Source organism: Papaver somniferum, chromosome 9, assembly GCF_003573695.1.
Source record: "Papaver somniferum cultivar HN1 chromosome 9, ASM357369v1, whole genome shotgun sequence".
Taxonomy (NCBI): Eukaryota; Viridiplantae; Streptophyta; class Magnoliopsida; order Ranunculales; family Papaveraceae; genus Papaver; species Papaver somniferum.
Window position 1 is genome coordinate 160718091 of NC_039366.1, and position 21400 is coordinate 160739490.

At 35.7% G+C, this 21400-nt stretch overlaps 1 protein-coding gene across 1 annotated transcript; it reads right to left on the reverse strand.

The window, feature by feature from the left end:
* Positions 1–321: 321 nt before the first annotated feature.
* LOC113310808 (telomere repeat-binding protein 5-like) lies at positions 322–5831 on the reverse strand. The gene is made up of 11 exons (XM_026559596.1): positions 5559–5831; positions 5002–5068; positions 4118–4343; positions 3371–4028; positions 3032–3235; positions 2866–2931; positions 2703–2782; positions 2369–2607; positions 1917–2231; positions 1763–1826; positions 322–918 (listed from the first exon to the last, which is right to left on the reverse strand). Exons 3-11 carry the CDS (start codon positions 4187–4189, stop codon positions 742–744), a joined length of 1875 nt encoding a protein of 624 aa, XP_026415381.1. The 5' UTR covers positions 4190–4343; positions 5002–5068; positions 5559–5831; the 3' UTR covers positions 322–741.
* Between the last annotated feature and the right edge of the window lie 15569 nt (positions 5832–21400).

The following is a 21400-nucleotide window of genomic DNA, read 5'->3' on the forward strand; positions in this document are numbered from 1 at the left end:
CTTTCTCTCTCTCATCCACATTATAAAAACCCAAAAAATAAAACTGATCCATAACAAGACGAGGGAGAAGAAGACGACACGGTGAACATGCTACTAAATCATAGTTTCTCTTTACGTTACACCAACCTTATATAATACTCTATAGCATTATCCTCGAATATCTTGATTTTGATTGTACGCCATCTATTTGATTGAATATAAGACTAAAGACTATAACCAAAAAGAATATGAAAAAGATGATCAAAATCACTTCTCTAGAAATTGCTCAATTACAATTAATTAACAAACATTACATAGAATTATCAGGAAAACAATGAGAAAGAATCAAAAATATGAATTGAATTGAATTAAATTAAATTGAAATTAGAACAGATCGACGATCATAAACTACAACAATGTGATTTCTCTCTTCTCTATCTCTCTGCTCTGAAGAATTAATTACGTTAGCAATGCTTCTTTATTCCGTTCATTTACAAAAAAAGTGCCAAAAACAACCTCTTCTCTTAATCACCTAAAAGAAAAAGGTATAAAACGGCAATGAATCGTTGCGGTGGGGTGTAAGTTGTGTGTTGTGAGAATATTACACTGACGAAGTTTCCTTCTTTTATCCTCTGTCATCACTTCTTTTTTGTACCTTTCTTTTCCTTTTTTTTTTACAAAAACAACAATAATAACAAATGATCAGACAATTTCGATACCTTCTCCCTCGTCTCTAGCGCCTTATCTATCTACTGTCTTGTTTTAAGTCTTGAGGAGAAGGCAAGTCTCGGTTAGTTGCTTGACTTGCTGTTTCGCTTGCTGTTGAGACCAATACGCGTGGGCAGCTAATACCCTGTCTAAAAGTTCTTGAGGGACTGGTTCTCCCCTCCTTTGTTGTGGAGATATTCTTGCCGTGTGAACCAGTGTTTTCCATTTATCCTGTGAAACCATTAACAAATGAAATAAAATCAGTATTCCAATCCAATTATACTCGTCAAGGATTATATAAACAGAACTGCTTTTGTCAGTTGATACAGATCCCCGAAACACGAAATTAATATATTCTAGCACAGAATAGTCATCAGTCTTGTCGTCTGCCTGAATTAAAAAAATCATCGGATGTTCCTCGAGATCTCGACGACTGTCAGCTGATCCAGCTTACTAAGAATTAGTAATGTAATACTCATACTACAAAGCTAATAACCTCTGAGAAGTGGATGCTTTCTTGACACCAGTATATCATTAAAAGTAAATATATATTAGCAAGACTTGGTTTTATTCTAGATTATTAAGTGGACAGCGATTCTAACTGAGGGATAAATAGGTGACGTTATCTATCATATTAGCGCAGAAAGTGGGAGATATAAAGTAATCCCAACTGTAGTTTCCGCATGTGATTAGAATAATTAACAAATATGATGTCATGTTAGGACTGTAATAATAGAGATTCGACCCAAGAAATTTCATAATTTATGGATAAGGCATACACCACCTGCAAAATTTACCATAGAATAAAACTAAAACATCGATATAGCATAAGTAAGACGTATACTGATATCAAGTGGAATAAGATTCTTAAGTTGGTAGCTTATTTTGTAAGGCATTTAAAATTCTGCTTAGACAAGAAATATTTCTAAGTTTGAATTGTCCAACTTAATCATCAAATTAAATACGTAACCGGCTTTACCATATTTGACTGTATATACCACCGAAACAGCTACAATCAAACAATATAGAACTGAAGCAAATATCTAGTGGAATTGGCATAGAATTAAAAAATTACCTTTAAATCCACATATGTGCGGTGTTTTGCGTTGTCAAAAGCACGTAACTTCACATCACGCCATCTGGGAAAAAAGAAAATTGACCATTAGAATGTCATACAGGGCATAAAACTCTTTGATCTTACTCCAGAAAATAAAATAGTAGATACACACCTTCCTGTTCCAAGCTTCTCCACGGCGTGGACAAGTGCTTCTACCTCATGAACAGAGAAGGGTCTCCTAATACGGCGCTGAACAAGATCTGACCGCCTAGATTTCCTGTGCAATGGAACCACAGCCAACGCATCGACACTCATTGAAGGATGGGGGACCAGGGCTCTGGAATCCGGCATGGTTTTGTCAATAGACATGTCAGTTGGAGAGAGAACAGAATCATGATCACTTTCTACACAGTTGGTCAAATTGGTCAACGGAGTATCTGGTGATGCATCAGAAAGTCCGGCATCTATGCCAGGACTAAGTGGGTACCTGAAATAATATGGATGAAATCAAATGAATTGGTGTTTGTGACAATAAAACCGACCAATTCTAGTTCTGCTGATGCGTCAAGGAAGCAATAACTAATACATACATGATTAATACAAATTAAGGTATATCGTAATCACCTAGTCAGCAGCTGAGGCACATCAGATTGAACCAGATATGGAGGATCTTTGGGGGAGAAATGTGAACCATTTGTAGGGTTTGGCTCCAGAGCAAAACCCAAACCATCCAGCTTATCATCGTCACAGATTCCAGTCTGGAGCAATGTTTTGCTGTCATCCCGAATCTTTTTTCCTTGATAGAGCACACCAACATGCAGTCCTTCTCCAATTATAGCAGCTACAGCTTCCATCACTGACCTCTGAGAAAAATTTCATTCCACAAGAATAGATAATTAGATAGGACCAATTGTGGAAAGTCATTTACTATTTTCGAAAGAAATCAATTATGGCATACCTTAAGTGAACCAACAGTTGCGGTTTCTGGAATCTCAATAAACAGCTCTGGTACCCTGAAGGATTTGATACTAAGCTTCACTGAATAAGGAAACAGAGTGAATATAAGAACCTTCATATGTCAAAAGAGCACGAGAGCATCAATCAATTATAAAATATCTTACCATGAGCATCCTTTGATTGAGAGGAAGACTCGTGACCAGCAGCTGAAGATGAAGATACCCCACTTCCTGCAAAATCAAGGTACCTAATTTAGCACACTTTGTGGAAATACATGAATATCAAAAAGATCAGCATTCAATACTTTATGATGCAAATATAGAGACAGACCTCCATGAGTTGTTGAAAATAAACTATTGGTGTTTCCGTTCTTCCCGTTCTTTGATGAATTGGAAATAACTTCGCTGCTAACCCCTCCGTCAGATGTTGAAACTGCTCTTTTATCGAGCTTCCTCCTCTTCAAAGTATTCCTTAGAGATCTTTGCCGTGTATAAAAGACTTTCTCGTTGTGGGAGATGGGCTTGATATAGCCATCTAGAAAAATCAGTCAAAACATAGATTTAGTATTGGGGGGAGAACATTCAGACAAAAATTACGTGTAAAAACCTATAAGAAACCAAGCAATAATCAGTGTAGTAGCCAATGTTACTAAACCTCAGGGTAGCTTACCAGTATTAGAAAGTTCTCCCTCCAACTTCGGTGCTACTTCCCAATATTTCGATTCCAAAACCTTTTTTATCTTCCGATCTTCTAGACGTGGTGGGGTCCTAGAAGACTTTAAAGGAGTGGTGCTAGGTTGTGTACACCCAGAAGAGTTATCGTCATCATCTCTACTAACTAACTTTACATTACCCCGACAACCAGGGAAAGGACCTGAAGATGGATGTATTCCAATGCTACTGTCTGAGCTGACAAGTGCAGGAGGTTTTGTATCCAATTCAAGCATGTCATTGAAAATGCAAGTTTCAGGCACAATTTCATTCCTATCCTCAGCATTTACAGACTTATCGAGAGAAGCAGGATCTGACACCACATGAGAAAATTCATCCAAACATTTGTTCTGATTAGGCTTTGAGACCAAACTAGTCTCTTCGCTGCTTCCCTGATCACAAGATTCTACCTTAAGAGGTTTTTCTTCATCTCGCTGTTCCAGTTTAACATTATCTTTGCCAACGGTGGCCTGCATTGTCGTTCCAATTCCACCCGATACATTACTATGAGCGGGAGAAGCTTCTCTCTCCTGTAACAACTTTCCAGCTACAGTAGCCAGCAATTCAAAAGCACCCATTTGAGTGTCCTCGAATTTTCGTTTAAGAGAACTCCTCCCCTGCACCAGTTAAAACTAGAAGTTCAGATAATTGAAAAGGAACCAGAAAAGTAAAATGCACAGTTAGTTGAATAAAGTTAGAAGATTACCCTAGCAGATCTACAACCACGAGGCACCTGATAGCCATTGAATCCATAATCTAATCTTTTCTGAAAGACCATATTTTACAAGTATTGTGCACCGGATAAAACAATTGAACGAGAATTAACAACTGCTGTTCCAGACCATTTTCACTGTGTAAAGTTTGAAATCACGTAAACTAATTAATTGACACCCCTCGTGTTGCTTGATGTAGCTGATCCAGGGAGTTAAACCCTGAACAGATGAAAAAAAAACATAAATCAGATGACTTCACATTTTCAGTTACATATTCAGCCTGTATCTAAGAACATAAATGAACTACTGACAAGCAAACTCGAGACGACCAAATTAAATGAAACACTATCAAAAAAGGAAACCTCGTAGTAATTATCGAAGAACCAACTTCTACCTAACAGTTACACAAAATCTAAACCACATTCCGATTCAGGATGGCTCAAGCTGGAAAAAAAACGATAAAAGGTTCGAAATTGATCGCATACTAACCTTTTATGCAATCAAAAGATAAGGAAACAATACAAAGTGTAATAATAAGAAAACAATCCAAAGTGAAATAACAGCCAAGAAAATTACAGATCAGAATTAGATACCGATTGGGTATAACTTCTGTTTCAGTGAATTATACCGGATCATATGATCTCTAAACAAATATTATGAACCCAAGATACATAGACAAAGAAGGAGATTCTGAAAACAACTCCTCTCTAAAAATTGAATAAATTTCTTTTGCAATTGGACAGTTAGAAAAATATAAAAATCTTGACTGAGTATGCGAAACCATTTCCAATTTGGCTATAATAAAGAGGAAACATAATTCATTGCTTTTGGACAATAAAAACATGAGAATTCAGAAGAAGCTGATGATTGCTCTTACATGTAACGAATTTCGAATTTTCTTCACTGTAACAAATCCGAAACGCCTTTTTCTTTATCTGTGATTTCTGCAAATTGTCGAAAAAAAAACTCAAGAAGATTAACTATTGAAGATAAACATCAATATCAACATGATGTTGTATAAGAAATCAAGGAATTCGAGAGAAAAAAAAAACAATATTAATATTATAAAAGCCAAAATATACAGAAACAAAAAAAAAAAGAAACAAATCCCAACCACCATGATAGAAGTTGATCAACCACAGAAAAATCAGAGAATTGATATATGTTTTGTAAAATTCGATCAGATCTCAACCACACCGTAAAATTCACGGTAATGAGATCAAATTTTCAACCAAACGAGAAGAAAAAAAACAAATTACGATCAAATTTTTCAAAGAAAATGAAATCAAACAAGGAAAAACAAATCTACATACAAACAAACAAAACAAAAACTCTAACCACGATAACAAATGAAAAAAGAAATGATTACAGCGATCAAATAAACCCAGAATTGTCTTTTCTAGACAAAGACAATCAAAATCTCTAAAACCTCACCTCCAAAAACCCAGAATTACACAATGTTTCTCAACAATCTAACGAAATTCGAGGCTGAAGCTGTATAATTCAATCAGAATTCTGTTGATCTCAACCAATTCAGAGAATTGCTAATGAGATTGAAGAGATCTTAACAATTCCGTAATCCTTTCTTACACGCAAACTTGTATCTAACTTTCTCGCTCTAAAAACTCTAAATTCTTGAGTTTTTTTTTCTTTCCTGATCGCCAAAACCCTCTGAAAACCACTACCTTTGCTTAAACCCCCAGTTCTTATACCTTTGACCCCATGTAACCGGACTAATAGGTTAAAGCCCCCACAGGTCACCGATAATTACAGGTTACCAAATAAAAACCACTTAGACCTGTTCCTCTTTTTTGGTGATCCACTTCTCACAATAACCAATTAGATTTTTGACACGTGGATTTCATTTTTACCGGTTTTTTCTGAACTTCCTCACGTACTTGGTTTAAGAGAATAAAACGTTTCCACAAAACCCATTTCTGAAACTAACTCCATTTCAGAAATTTTCGGGTATGAGAATTGTACACTACGAATATTGTTTGAATTTTTTCTTTTTCCTATTATTAGGAAAACAACCAAATTTCTAAAACAAGAAATGTGTTTGTTTCTTTTTCCCATTTTTTTCTTTTAACTTTCAATGTAGACTTCTAATTTCCAGATCTTAAGAAAATCCAATATTTATCCGACTTGGATCGTCTAATTGGGCTTTCACAAACAAAAGTCATTCAAGATACATAGTTGAAGTAAATCACACCTAACTTCTATTATGCCTGTTAGTATATTATTAGAACCATAATTTTGGGCATACCAAAATCTTTCAAGGCATACTGAATGAAGACAAAAAAGGTTGTTGAATAGCAAAATCAGATAACCCCTTAACCCAAATTTTTTTTAATGACAAATCTGCTCTTTACGTATTAGTGTTAATAATCTTGATTAGTGATTAAATATTTTGTTTAGAGATTAAGATAATTTTCAGAATTATAAGAGTTGTTTAGATGAAAAATATGAGGAAAAAAAAATCAAAGTTTTGGTTTGGTTAAGAAGGAGAGAAAGAGAAGGAGAAAGTGAGAAAATTATAATTCTTGATTCAATGGAGGATGAGGAGGGTCATATATCATCTAAAAAACCTAGGAAAATACACATCAACTACACCAATGATTCCCAAATGGCTGATTTCTTAGATTATGAATCATGGTTCGGCGAAACAGGTTGAGGTTCGGCTCATATATCATTGATGAACGGTTCGGTTTACTGAATCTGTTTACTGCATGCGCCGAACCTATAATTTCCAATTCCCACCCTTTTGCTAGACACTAGTTCGGCTTATATGAAAGTTTCATAGTAAGCCGAACAACATCCTGAATAGCCCGGAATAGAATCATTACTAATTCGGCTTACATATCCAAATTCGTATGTGCCGAACATAATTTTTTAATTTCTGGGTTGAAATATTGTTACTGGTTCGGCACATATGGAGAATATCGTATCAGCCGAAACCTCTTATGTTCAAGGTTCGGCACATAATATGATTATCGTCTGAGCCGAACATGAATTTGTTAATTTTTGGGTTAAAATATTGTTCGCGGTTCGGCACATATTGAGGATATCGTATAAGCCGAAACCTGTAAATGTTCATAGTTCGGCACATAATGTGATTATCGAATGCGCCGAACCTGAAGGACAAATGATTCGGCGTGTAACTAACATTAGAGGATAAGTCGAACTCTGTAAATTCGGCACATAACTGTTAAGCTATTCATTAAAACATGAAATTGACGGTGTCCATAACCCAATCCCAGCACCATTAAAAACAAAGTTCAGCACCTTAAAGCAAAGGTGTTTGCAACACCATAAAAGTGTACTTAAAACTTAAGAAAAAGTGTACCATAAAAGTGTACATAAAAGGGCATTTAACCACGACCCCTCTTCTTAGTTCCACGACCACCTCTTCTTCCACCTTGGTCTTCATCTTCCGACGCATCATTACCGGGTTGGACGGTAGCACCAACTTGGCTTGTACCTTCACCAACTTGTCGAGACCTCTTAGTGGTAGGCCTTTGTTCGGGTTCCTCGGGTCCTTGTCCTTTGTTGATGATTGCATCCCACTTGTCGATGAGGTATTTTTGTTCTTCCACGGTCATTGTTGTTTTGCAACCAAGTTTGGCCTTCATTTTCTTCAACATCTCCCTACCCGCGGCAACCTATTTTTCATTTGAGAACAACTTATAACCATGAGGTTGAAGACATTTTTACCATAACTAATATATGAAAACAGTATAAAGTGAAGTCATTCTTACCATAACCTTGAAAGCCTTGACTACATCTTCGGAAGTAGACTTGTTGGTGATCTTGATTGGCCTCGCCTTCCCCTTATCAGATATCTTTTGCCTTTTCTTATTGATAATGAAGGGATGAGAAATTTGGTTATACCAATCCATATAGCCCGGATCCTCTTCACATGGATCATCAAGTAAAGGTGTTAACTTGGACGCATCTAATGTGTGATTGTCTAAATTATTCCAAAACTCAACGGTGGGATCAGGATCATACTTTGGTTCCCAAGATGAAGTGGTGCTTTTAGTTCCCTTACCACTCTTTGGTAACAACCTGAATTTCTCGTCAAACAAAGGAACCTTTTGGACACATCCTAATTGACGGAGTACTCGCCTAGGATCGTATATAACATAACCACCGGGATACCACAATGGCCCATGATACATACCTACCGGCATATCCTCATCTTCAACAACTTCATCTTCTTCATCTTCATTCTCATATGGTTGAAAAGCGACATCATCAACACCAAGACAGTCTAACGTCTCTCTCAAACTTGCCACCAACTTCTTTTTGTTCCTTTTCTTGGAGTCCTCGTACGCGTACCGTGCTGCAGTTGGCTCAGTATCAACATAATCGACATCTTTCTCAAATACTTTGGCCAAGTTCAAAATTGGGAAATGGTCATATATCCACACCTGCATCAAAGAACCACATTAAAAAATCAAAGGAATTGAATTGATAGAAACAAGTTTTACTTGGAAACATCAAAGTAAGACTAAAGTTTGCAAACTCAGAGAACTGTTCGGCTTATATGGATCAAGTATTATAAGCCGAACCAAGTAAGAAAAAACTTCGGCTTAAAAGGTTTTATGGTTATAAGCCGAACCATACTCTGAACTCCCAAAAGTTACCTGGAGCAAAGTGAAGTTCCCTCGATGTTTGTACTTGTCAACCTAGACGCGGTGGCAAGTTGGTCCAGCAGGTAAGCGAGCGTAGCCGTTCCCCAAGCAAACTTGTTACAAGTTTCAAGATTCTTTACCAATTGGAGATAATTAGCATTTACCTTGTTTCCGGTAGTGTCGGGAAAGATGTCTCTACCAAGAGTATAAAGCAAGTAGGCAGTTCCGGTTTGCTTCACTTTGACGGGATCCATTATCAACAAACCTTGTGTGACTCTTTCCTTTGTGTTCTCAAACTCCCTTTTCAAGTTAGTCAACTTGATCTTCTTATTCTTCTTATTTCTGCCACCTGGTATGAAAACGGTATCGACATCTTTAACTGATCGACAAAACTCCAACTCAGTTTTCATTGAACCCCAACCAAGGCATTCCAGGTACAAATTGTATAGCTCATCCCAACTCATGTCATAAAAACCAGCATCCACACTTACACCCCTTGCTTTAAGACCTGTAATCTTACTAGCCTCATCAGGAGTGATTGACATCTCTCCAAAAGGTAATTGAAATGTGTAAGTTTCTGGACAAAAGCGCTCGGTAAATGCAGAGGCCGACACACTATCATATTCCTTATGTCCATAATTGATAGCAGGCCATAAAGCACTGGCTTGTACGTAAGCAATCACCTCAGGAACCTCTTCATCAAGACTCCATTCCGCCCTCTGGTGTCTCAATACTCGGACTGCACGGTTGTGATCAGGAGTCTCATAAATTCTCTTCGCCCAAGAATCGGCATAACCAATCAACACATTTCCTCCATCTTCCGGAAGACCATGAGGCAAACCATCTGATCGAGGTGTAATTACGTCATCTTCATCAGGAATGTGTAAACCAGTGATCCGTCGATCATCATCGTTCTTCTCTTTCTCGGGTTCTGCCACCTTCTTACCTTTCTTGTTTCTTGGGTTTTCCTTGGGGTTGTGTTTCTTGATGAACTTCTTGATTATCAAAACTTCTTCATCTTCAGCTATTCCTTCTTCTTGTCTTTCAATTCTACTTCTTCTAAAGTTCCTCTCTACCTCCCGCTCCCAATTTTTCTTATCCTCGTCTAGGATCGGGAGTTTTAGAAGTAGAAGGTGTTACCTCCATCTTCTTCCTCTTTGTAGCTGCATTGGTCCTGACACAAGTATGAAAGTTATAAGACTAATTCGAACAACAAAGAGATTTGGAAAGCCAAAAACTTGTAAGAAAATAAGAAGGCTCGGCTTACCCGAAATAACACATATGAGCCGAATCATGTCTTGAAATTTTTATTAGCTTACACAGAGAGTGGATCGGCTCATACCACAAAACAATTATAAGCCGATCCCATATATTCGGCTCACAACCGATACCGTCGAATAAGCCGAATCTATGATTATGAACTCAAACATGTATTCGGCGCAACATGATATAATATAAATAAGCCGATCCTACACACTTGTAAAATTTATGAAATTTTAACAATAATATTCGGCGCAACACTAATACTATCGAATAAGCCGAATCTAGACTTATGAATCGAAACCTTTATTCGGCGCAAAACTAATACAACCATACAAGCCGATCCTAAGCACATGCAAAAATTCTGAAATTCAAACAACAATTATTCGGCACAAAACTAATACTACCATACAAGCCGATCCTACGCACATGCAAAATTATTAGCCGATCCTATATATTCGGCTCACAACCGATACCGTCGAATAAGCCGAATCTATGATTATGAACTCAAACATGTATTCGGCGCAACATGATATCATATAAATAAGCCGATCCTACACACTAGTAAAATTTATGAAATTTTAACAATGATATTCGGCGCAACCCTAATACTATCGAATAAGCCGAATCTAGACTTATGAATTCAAACATTTATTCGGCACAAAACTAGTACTACCATATGAGCCGATCCTATACACATGCAAAAATTCTGAAATTCAAACAACAATTATTCGGCACAAAACTAATACTACCATACAAGCTGATCCTACGCACATGCAAAATTTCTGAAATTCACAAAACATATTCGGCACAAAACTAACACCATCGAATAAGCTGATCCTAAATATAAGTCTCTGTGTCACCAAGTTCGGCTCAAAACGGATTTCAGATATACGCCGAGCCGTTCAAATGCACTTTCAGGGTTCAGTTTCAAGAACAGCTCGGCGCACATCTAAGATTTGTTTTCCGCCGAACCATACCATGTAACCGCCGCAGAAACATGATTTTGACGAATTAAATCAATCAAACCAATCAAAAACATCAAATACGAGATGGGTTTGTAAAACTAACCTTCTTATTCTCATTTGTGGAGTTGGTTCTTCTTCAATCTCTTCTTCCGGTTGATTTTGTGGTTGATTTTGAGTTTCTTCTTCACTCTCTAAATCTTCTTCTTCTTCAATGGGTTGTTCAATCGCTCGATTAGAACGAGATACTGGCTTACGGCGAACCATTATATAGATGAGTTTAATCGTCGACTAAATTTTCACGAATCGACGATTAAATTTCCGCGATGATACGATGAAAAAAAAAGGAAGAAGAAGGGTTCAGCTGTTGTGGAGGAGGAAGAAGAAGGGGTTAGGGATATGAAACTGATTTTGGTTTATTGATTATAGGTTTTTGTATTAGGGATAGGGATAGATTAGTAGTAATTTAGAGAATTTAAGGGCATATAGGTAATTGAACCACCCCATAGGGTACCCCTTATAAGGTCACCCAAGTTAGGACTAGTCCTTTGTATGCCTTGAAAGTTTTAGGCATGCCCAAAATTAGTGTTGTTCTATTATTATGATTATTAGATACCCTGCATTGCAGGCGCACATTTTACGTAATTTCATGGAGTTCCGTTGCTTTTGTGACAGTGCTATGTATTTTCACAGTGTAATTAAAATTGAGTAAAATTCTGTTTTTCAATCATAAAACCGCTAATTGTCAATCACAATAAGACATTACTTATGCGATAACCTTAACTGATCCTGATTTTTAAATGCTTTTGGATGTATTAAATAGATTTTTAGGATCTTAAGTTATTAATTAGTGTGTAAGGATCTTAACTTATCAGTGTAAGCAGTGAAACTTTTTTCTTGTGTGATTTAAGGGACAAGGGGATTAAGATTCGGATATCCCAGCATTAATAGTTCTTCATAAGGGTTTAAAAGTAAAAGAGAGCTAAAAGACACGTGATTATAGATAGATCTAAATGGAGTTCGTTCGACAAGCGTCATCTTATTCAAGAAGAGTTGGGCAAAAATCTTTGTTATCTTTTCAAAATTGGAAGAAAAGGGTTTTCCCAATTGCTTTCTCGAAATAGGGATAGCTACATTCACTGAGTTTAGTTTTTAATCTTCAATTCTTGGGGACCATCGTTCAAAACTATCTGCTGCAGCGTATGATGAAGAAAGTAATCCAACAGGGAAAAAGTAATATTTCCAGTTATTTATTTATGTTTTTATTAAAAAGATAACGACATACCAGTGTCATGTCATTTACGCCACCTTACAATGGGCAACTACCATGGCAAGCGAAATTACCATCAGTTTTCACTCAGCGCACATCCTATAATTCTTGCGCATATGCTAGTTAACCCATTCTACGCACTCGGCACTACGTCTACAAATTTGATTGAACATAAACGAAGCTCTAACAGTATTACATGGCTAGCATTGAAGATTATGTTCTCTGTTTCATCCCGTTAAAATCGATTGCCATGCATGTAAAGAATCGTCACTTCTATAAATGAATAAGGGAAGTTTATCCTTTTCCTTCCTTATATTTTTCATTTCTTTTGGTTTTGAGATATTTAAGGTGAAATGGAGAAGAGAGCGCGCGTAAATTGAAAAAAAATGAGGTGGTCGTGCAGTATATAAAATCGAAAACGAGGGATCCTACAGTACCCTGTTATCTCGCTGAAGAGGATAACTGATTTTCATAGTAGTTTACCAATAAAAACCAGTTTATTAGGTAACCTTTCTTCCACTAGTCTTTTTCATTTTTATTTCATGAAAAAAAATCATCATTATAATTAACTGAATTCAACAAATAATGATCACCATGATTAACTAACTAAAACATGTTTTACTACTAATATTTTCCTCTTTAATCATATTTTACTACTAATGAATCGCCAGTGACGACATTTACGAACAATGTGGGTTTGGTATATGGTCCCCACGTTGAAGATAGATTTTAGGATAACGGTTGTTATTACGTTCTTCCGCTTTCTATTTTTCCTTCATCTTTGGTGTCTAAATTCATTTATTTATTTATTTATTTTTACTGATAATGGCAATTTCGTTAATTAAAGAATCTTAAAATAATCAGTAGTTAATTAGTTATTGATGTATTAGCAAGAACAACACGGTGGTTGTAAGATTAGCAATATAAAAGAAAAAAAAATCATTGTCAAACACAACCAAGAAGTGTCTCTTAAGTAACAATTTCCGATGAGGGTGCAGGTTGATACGACATTCATGGGATTTTTAATCATCCTTGAATTGAAATTCTCCTGATTCCGGATTCTAAATTTCTAATGCCCTTCTTAAAATTCAAGGATGTTTTGCTTGGGAGCTGCCTAAAGCTAGTTCGACGTTTGTGATCGTCTTCATTCTGCATATATTTTCCTCTTTAATCTTATTTGTTTGCAATTCCAGAAGGTCAGAAACATTTTTACCAAAGAAAACTATGGATTTCCGACTGAATGACATACATATACTTACGCCAATTTCATGTGCAATGCAATATTTTTCTTACATATTATCGCCAGCGGAAGAAAAAAGTTACCAGCTAAGTAGCTTATTAGATACATGATGATCTCCTCTCCACCGGCTGGAACTTAGTCACATGACTCACATGCTTGGTGTCTCGATGAAACATTGGCTCGTTTAATTGGTGGATTACAAAGCTAGAGTCTATTATTCTTTTACTTCATAGCCTTTAGGCGTACCGCGTAGATGAAACAAAAACTAAATTAATTTTTTTCTGCGAAATTCACAATTAGTACTTGGCTGGACTAATTACCATCTAACTTCTCCTTTTTAATATTTTAACTAAATCATCACCCTCTAGGGGTACATGCATCTTTTTTTTTTGATTGGTCGAAAAGAGAATTCATTGAAAAGAGGCACTTAAGAGCAGTACATGTATCTTGAACACTAATATTAAAGTTCAAGACTAAACTTTGATAAGGTTGTTACGGTAAAAATTACGCGTATTTTGAATGTTAAACACATTCATGTTACATCAGTATCACATGTACTACTTGATCAAGCAGCGGACCAACTTTTACCAAATCCTCCGTCTATATTAGCAGGTAAACATATGAGAATATTATCAAAACAATTTGGCGTAGCCGGTGAGCTTTTTTCTTTCTAGAGTCCAGGAGCAAGCACTATGGAAAACTAAGGCTTAGCTACAAATTTTATATGCTTTAGCTAGGAAAAAAATCCACCTACTATAGAATTGTACTCTCTCTCCATCTTTTCTTCCCCTCACTCCTGCGATTTCAGGCGACCTAGAAACTCTTTTTCTGGCAAGCTTCTCTGCTCAGATCTACTCCCTTTTGGGATAGATCTGAGCAGTACACAATCTTTTATTACTTCTGTTAGTTTCATTTCATAGTTTAGGTAGGGTTCTTAATGGTTTTTAGGGTTAGATCCATTAATAACCTTCCCTTACCGGCGACAAATTATCTGCACCTTCATGGTGTATCTTTTTGTGCTTTCACAACACCTTTTGTTGGCTTTCATGGCCATTCTCTGTTAAGTTTATCAGTTTGCAGGTACATAAGCGGCAGGGACGGAGCTATGTGCATCCTAAGGGTGGCCCCCGCCCCCCTGTTTTTTGTTAATTCATTAGACATCCCTTGATGTTTTTATTATTTGGAGAAAAAATCCTTCAATAAGCCCCCCCAAAAATATATGTTTTATACATTAGCCTCCCCTGTGAAAGATTTCTGGCTCCGTCCCTGATAAGCGGTGAACTCCGGCCACCGGAATCCTCATTGCTTTGTTCAAGATTTGAAGCAAATTACTCCTTTGGAGCATATCTTTCTCTAGAAGAAGAAAATCTTCAAAAATGGTGGACTTATGATACAAAATCCATTTCCCTCTCATTCAATCAGATCTCTTTTCATACATGTTTTTAGTCATCCTCCAATGTTCTACCTCTTCTCTTGTTGGAATTATTGGTTTTGTACTGATTATGTACGATGTTTCTTTATGTTTTTTGAAGCTTGATGTACTGAAAATCCATGTAAGCTTACTTTGATCCATTAACGAAAGCTTGTTTTTTATCAAGAAAATAAATAATAAAAAAAAATAATATAGCTGAATTGTATACTCCAAATTCTAAAATCAAGTTTGAAGGTTAAATAATGGATCTAAAATGTTTTTGGCCAAAAATTGTATTTCCAACCTGGCCGGATACTCAGTTTCTTTGAACAAGCCTTGGCTAAAGCATTCTCCACATCTACAGTAGACAAGGCTTATGTAACTTAGCATATAAGACTGCTAAAATGGTCGCTTTTGGCCATATTCTAAAGATATATAGCCAAGAAAAAGAGCATCATAGTGTTTGCTCCAATGTATAAAAATATATCTCTGTTGCTCAGTTTTGAAGCTCATAAATTGTCAAATTTGAACACACAAATTTTTAGTTACCCTTGTAGGCAGAATTGTTCAATTAAAAAAAAATTATTTATGAAATCTCTTCTTTCCTCTTGAAAAAAGAGTTGTTCAATTCAATCAGGGGTTTCTTTCGTATTTTTTAAATAGCTAGTTACATTAATATCTCCAGTTTCGAAATTGTATTGATGCAAGAAAAAAATTATGAATATATGTTGGCGGGAGAATAATTACACGATAAAAAAGTACAATCTATCTGTCATGTTTTAGAAGAATTTTTTTGCGTGATTAGAGATCAAATATCTATTTTTTCTGTAAGTAAAGCATGATAAGCAAATTCGGATGGAGACGCATTTTTAATATACATGCTCAATGAATTTAGATCCTTAAAACAATTTTTTTTATGTGCCAAGTTTTGATAACACCGTGCGTTAAAAAAAAGTATTCATATGTCTAGAAAAATTAACATGGCTAAACCTAAGCAAGCAGAAGGATTTTTGGATATATGCAATAGTAAGACAATTAGTTTTGGAGGATATATTATGCTTACCACTTATCCAAGTATTTGTTTCCGGCTTATCGTTGCTTGACCAATTTCGTCAGTCTGTTGCTCATTGTTGAGCAGTATTTATATCTCACTATATCATAGGACAATTAATTGGGAGATACATAAACTATTTGGGGGTATTTTTGCAGTAGTTATCGGCATGGTTTTTCAATGAAATCGGCATGGTCGATGGATTGCCTATATTGAAAAACCATGTCGGCGGCTACGGTGAAATATCCCCCAATTAGTTTATGTATCTCTCAATTACATGTTCATATTATATGCTACTAGGTTACTAATTACCACAGGGAGTTACTACTACCTATTTTCAGGCAGTCTTTAATTATATGGAGCAAGTAATTCTACTTCAGCTAACATTTGACATATTAATATGATGTAGCTTTATTGAATTTCGTGTAAAAAGTTAGCCTGTTTTTTTTTCCTTAAGCTATTAAAAAAAAGAAAAAAATATAAAGCCATTGAAAGAAAGGATTAAAGGCTAACCTCATGAAGGCTGGCCATTGGAACACGCAGAGCTTATGCCATTTTTATTCTTTTTTTTAAAGCATATTTATCTGGAACTTGATAACCTATCGTAGCGGTCACGATTATTTGTCTGAAGCCCGATCAAACCTACTTAGTTCTGTTTGGAATGTTGGTTGTTTTATTTGTTTTCTCACTGTCTAGGAAAAGTAGAAACCAAAAACAAGATACAAAAAAGACTGGAAAACATACAATAAGGGGTGTGGCTTTATAAAGCACGTGATGGCTAAAGAACTAACAGTTACCTAAGCTTAGGCTGTTCGGCATTTGCATTAGCTGGCCCACGTGACTTATATACATATTAACAGAGTGATAGAAAGAGAGAAGAATCAAAGAAAGGATCGAAGAAGATGAGATATTGAGATGAGGCTATGCTATTTTTTATGAGGTGGATAAGAAAACGGCAGCAGCAGCAACAAGGTTGGATCAATCAAAAGACAGACAAGCATTAAAACGTGATATGGCGGGGACCACTTTCCTAACTAGAAACCTGATATGACTGAAAAAAATGGAAAGTGAAAGAAAGCAGGGAGAACTCTTCCTCTTACCATTCCGGTCTCAATCACTTTGTTAATATTCTATGAATCCGTCTTACTCTGATAGTGTAAGCGCGTATGGTATGTGCTTGATGCAAGACCAGTGATGCTTCTTTTTTATTGACTTTGATTTATACTAGAAATTAAAAAATTTGTTTTTTTAATTGTAATTTTGCATTGAAAAACCATGTCTGAATGCAATAAAAAGTATTCCACAATTTACAGGGATATCCCCCGATTCTTAAAAAACAATGGACTAAAAGAAACATGATTTATAAGGGCTGATACTAGTCTTACTAAGAGGATACCCTTTCGTCGAACGTTTCAGATCATTTTGTCTTATATGGAACGGTATTCCCTTGGTAGGACTGGTATCAGTCCTTATAAATCATGAAAAAATGGTTTCCAGTGAAGTTAAATATGAATTCCTTTGATTCCAGTAAAACAAACAAGTTAACAATGCCCATGTTGAACAGATTTGAATATTTGCATGCCATAAACAACTGTGTTGGTGTTGTGGTGAAACCGTGAGTTGGCTAATTGTGATGTTTTTTAGACAAAAGAAATTATCCTAGTTTACAACCAATTTTGTTTTGTTTTTCTTGAGTACAACTTCGTTATTAAAGGAGCTAGCAGACAGTAGTAGTTAAGGCATTTATCGTTCATAATAAAGCGCTTAAAAACCATCGCAGTGCAGCAAGATATGGCACATCTAGCTAGGGCGGAAAGAAGTCAAGGCACAAGAAATGGGAGAGGACGGATTCTGCAAAGGTAGTAGCATACATAAGTTGAATATGAATCAAACTGCTTTTTCTCTAATCTTTTTAGAGGACACACTAAAATACAAAAAGAAACACAAAGTAGTAGTAGTAAACAAGAAAGAGGGAGGAGATCAGAGAACTGCCGAGAAGAAGTGGGTTTAAAGCTTACGAAATCTCTCGAGTTTCCTTTGCGTACAAGCCACCGTCTAAAATTCAAACTCAAAGTTGTTTTCTACTACTACTACTTATAAGTCGTAAAAAATTTCTTAAAGAAGAAGCTTTAACCACAAGGAAACTGATTCCCCATTTGTAACCAACAATAATTACTTTACAAAATCTTAATTAAACACCACCATATTGACAGTGGCGTTGCTTCTAAATTGGAGGCATTGATCGTTTTGCTGCTCGAGTTTGCATCTTCAAGTATTAATTGCCAATGGAGATATGATTACAACAATAATAACAGCGGACATTTTACATTTGTAAGATAGTTTAACTGGTAATTTTGTTGATATGCACTCATGTTAATTATGATAGCATCTTAATTACGACGCTGGTCTTAGATTTTGCCAAAGCTCACGTATATGAATAAGTGCAGCCGCTAAAAGTGGCATCAGCCTTGCCGGTCAGCCTCAAAAAAATTAACGCATTTTACTACCCCGCAGTTTTACCTTCTGCTAGTTTGAACTTTGACAGTCAACTATCAACGGTTAAAAATCAAAATGATTTACAATAATATTATGGGTTATAAAATGTGCTAATTTTTTTATAAGAACGTAATACTTGGTAAGAAGTTCATTTACCAATAGAAATAGTTCTAATTAGTTTTAATCTGAGGGCTACGGTATAAAGAAAGACACGATGTAAATACAATGCGAGTATAATCATGTCTAGAGACCCTTCTCCATGTATAATTGAACGAGATCATTTTAAAATTATTTCGTGTTTTGAGACGCTCTAATAATTCACCAATTATAAATTAGTAGTTTGTTAATCAATTTAGCTTACTGGTTAACATTCACATTCCAGAATCACTTTATCATCATCGCAATTGAGGGATTCAGATTGATTAGGAAAACGTATATATATATATATATATATATATATATATATATAGTTTGTGTCAGATTTGAGTGGTTGTTTGTCGAGGGGTCAGGTTGTAGATATGCATTCCGATCCACCCTACAAAACAAAAGACTTCATAGTTGAATTTGAATCTTGTTTATTCATAGCGTAAAAGAAGATAAAAGGGAAACCTAAATATCATTTCTTTATAACGCAACAAGAGTAATAGCTAGCTAAGCTCAAATAATATAGAATATAGAGATGTTATGAAAAAGAAAAGCTAAAACCCCCCACAAGATCACATGCGACTTGTCTAAGGTTTAGGGTTTTAAAAAACCTATAACTAATTCATACAGAAGAGATCACCGAATTGTAGATAGATAGAATATATATAGGGTATTCACTGTACAACATCGTCGGTGGCACATGATAATGGAACTACATCCATGATCCATCCAGCTGATATACGTATCTATTCTTGCTTTCCTTGCTTCTCTTGTGGCTACGGCTGGTTCTCACTAGTTTCTTGCCAATTCACCACATTTTACATTTGTCTAATATGACGGGACATCTTGTTAAATATCAATTCTAACATTGTTTAATTGTTATACGACAATTTACACGGGATCTCGAGCCTACACCACCATGTTGGATCCTAGATAGTATGTCCTTCCGAACTACCGCCAAACAACGAACTGTTGACTGGATATTTGACCGAATCCTATGATACATGTATATTTGACGTTTCGAACTTTTCTCTGTACCTCGAATTGCTAACTATGTGTTAGATAGCATTTTTCCCAGGGTTGTTAAAGTACTGGCTAACATAATTTGGATAGTATTTTTTGAAGTAGTAATTGCCTTACTTGATACCAAGCTAAGACTAGCTACGATAGAACTCCGTTAAATAAATCCGCAATAAATTAATAATTTTACTTAAATAATATTTTTGTCAGTCTCAATATGAATAAGTGTGCAAAATTAATAACTCCGGTAAATTTATATGACAATAAAATTGTTAATCAGTATGATAGCCCTTAATAAAGCCTGGCTAGTTTCGGGCATGTAGGTTTTATTTGAACCTATCATTTTCTTTAACCACTAACTAAGGGGATGAGGGTGTCTGAACCACGTAAAAGTACTAAGTTGCCTTTACTATTAAAATTCAATCTTAAGCATTATCCTTCTAAATTTTAAACATACTCAAATCCTTTATAAAATTAAAACCTATTCAAATTATTTTCCTCACAAAGTAAAATTAAACCTAAGTTCATCAAACGATTTTAACGATATTGATCGATTTAAAGAAAATTTTGTTATCCCTTTAAAAAAAAATCAAACTAAACATTGTCGATTGCAACTCATTACTCTTAACTATATTGTGATTGGTTCATACATTCAGAACTGAAAAATACAAACGATTTTGGGTTTCTGTGTTTAACCATAATCGGTCGGCTCTCATGTCTATATTGATCGGTTCCTATGATAATCAGTTTAAGTTCATGACCACGTCAACCGATTATATTGTATGTGTTTTCTGGTTGAAGAACATTTAACCAGAATCAGTTGATGTTCATGCCCATATCGCCCGATTATGGTATGGAAGAAATACCCAGTTTTATATATGTTTTTTTTTCTTTCTAGAATCGGATTATGTGAACGTTCACATAAACCGATTATATAACATTTGAAAAAGCGGGGGTATAACAACCACACCCAACAATTCGTTCGGAATTGTGTATGAACTAAACTCCAATATAATTCCGAGAGTACCAACTTAAAAGCGAGCTCAATCAAGAGATATATCAAAAAGTTTTATCTCTTTCTCAATACAATCAGCAAATCAAACATATAGAAATCTACGAGCCTGATTGATATGAGAAATAACTTGGACAGTACCAAAGACCAATGCCCAAGTGTCAATCAAGTTCTATCTAACAAACAAGGTCGGATTTATCAACTGATTGACGCACAACCTATGATATTTCAATTATATAAAAATATAATGCGAAAAAGAAATAACACAGACACCAGAAGTTTTGTTAACGAGGAAACCGCAAATACAGAAAAACCCCGAGACCTAGTCCAGATTTGAACACCATACTGTATTAAGCCGCTACAGACTCTAGCCTACTACAAGTTAACTTCAGACTGGAATGTAGTTGATCCCTAACAAAGTCTCACACCGATTAAGGTATAGTCGCGTTCCTTACGCCTCTAGAACCACGCCGGATTCTACGCACTTGATTCCCTTAGCTGATCTCAACCACAACTAAGAGTTGCTACGACCCAAAGTCGAAGACTTACAAACAAATCTATCTCCCACGGATATGTCTACTCTTTATTCGGTTTTTGTTATGTATTTTGATAAATCAAGGTGAACAGGAACCAATTGATAATCCGGTCTTATACTCCAAAAGAGCAGCCTAGAAATATCAATCACCTCACAATAACCCAACTGATTAACAAGAAAAGTTATTGCGGAATCACAAGAGTCTGAGACGAAAAACTGTTGTGATTACTTTTTA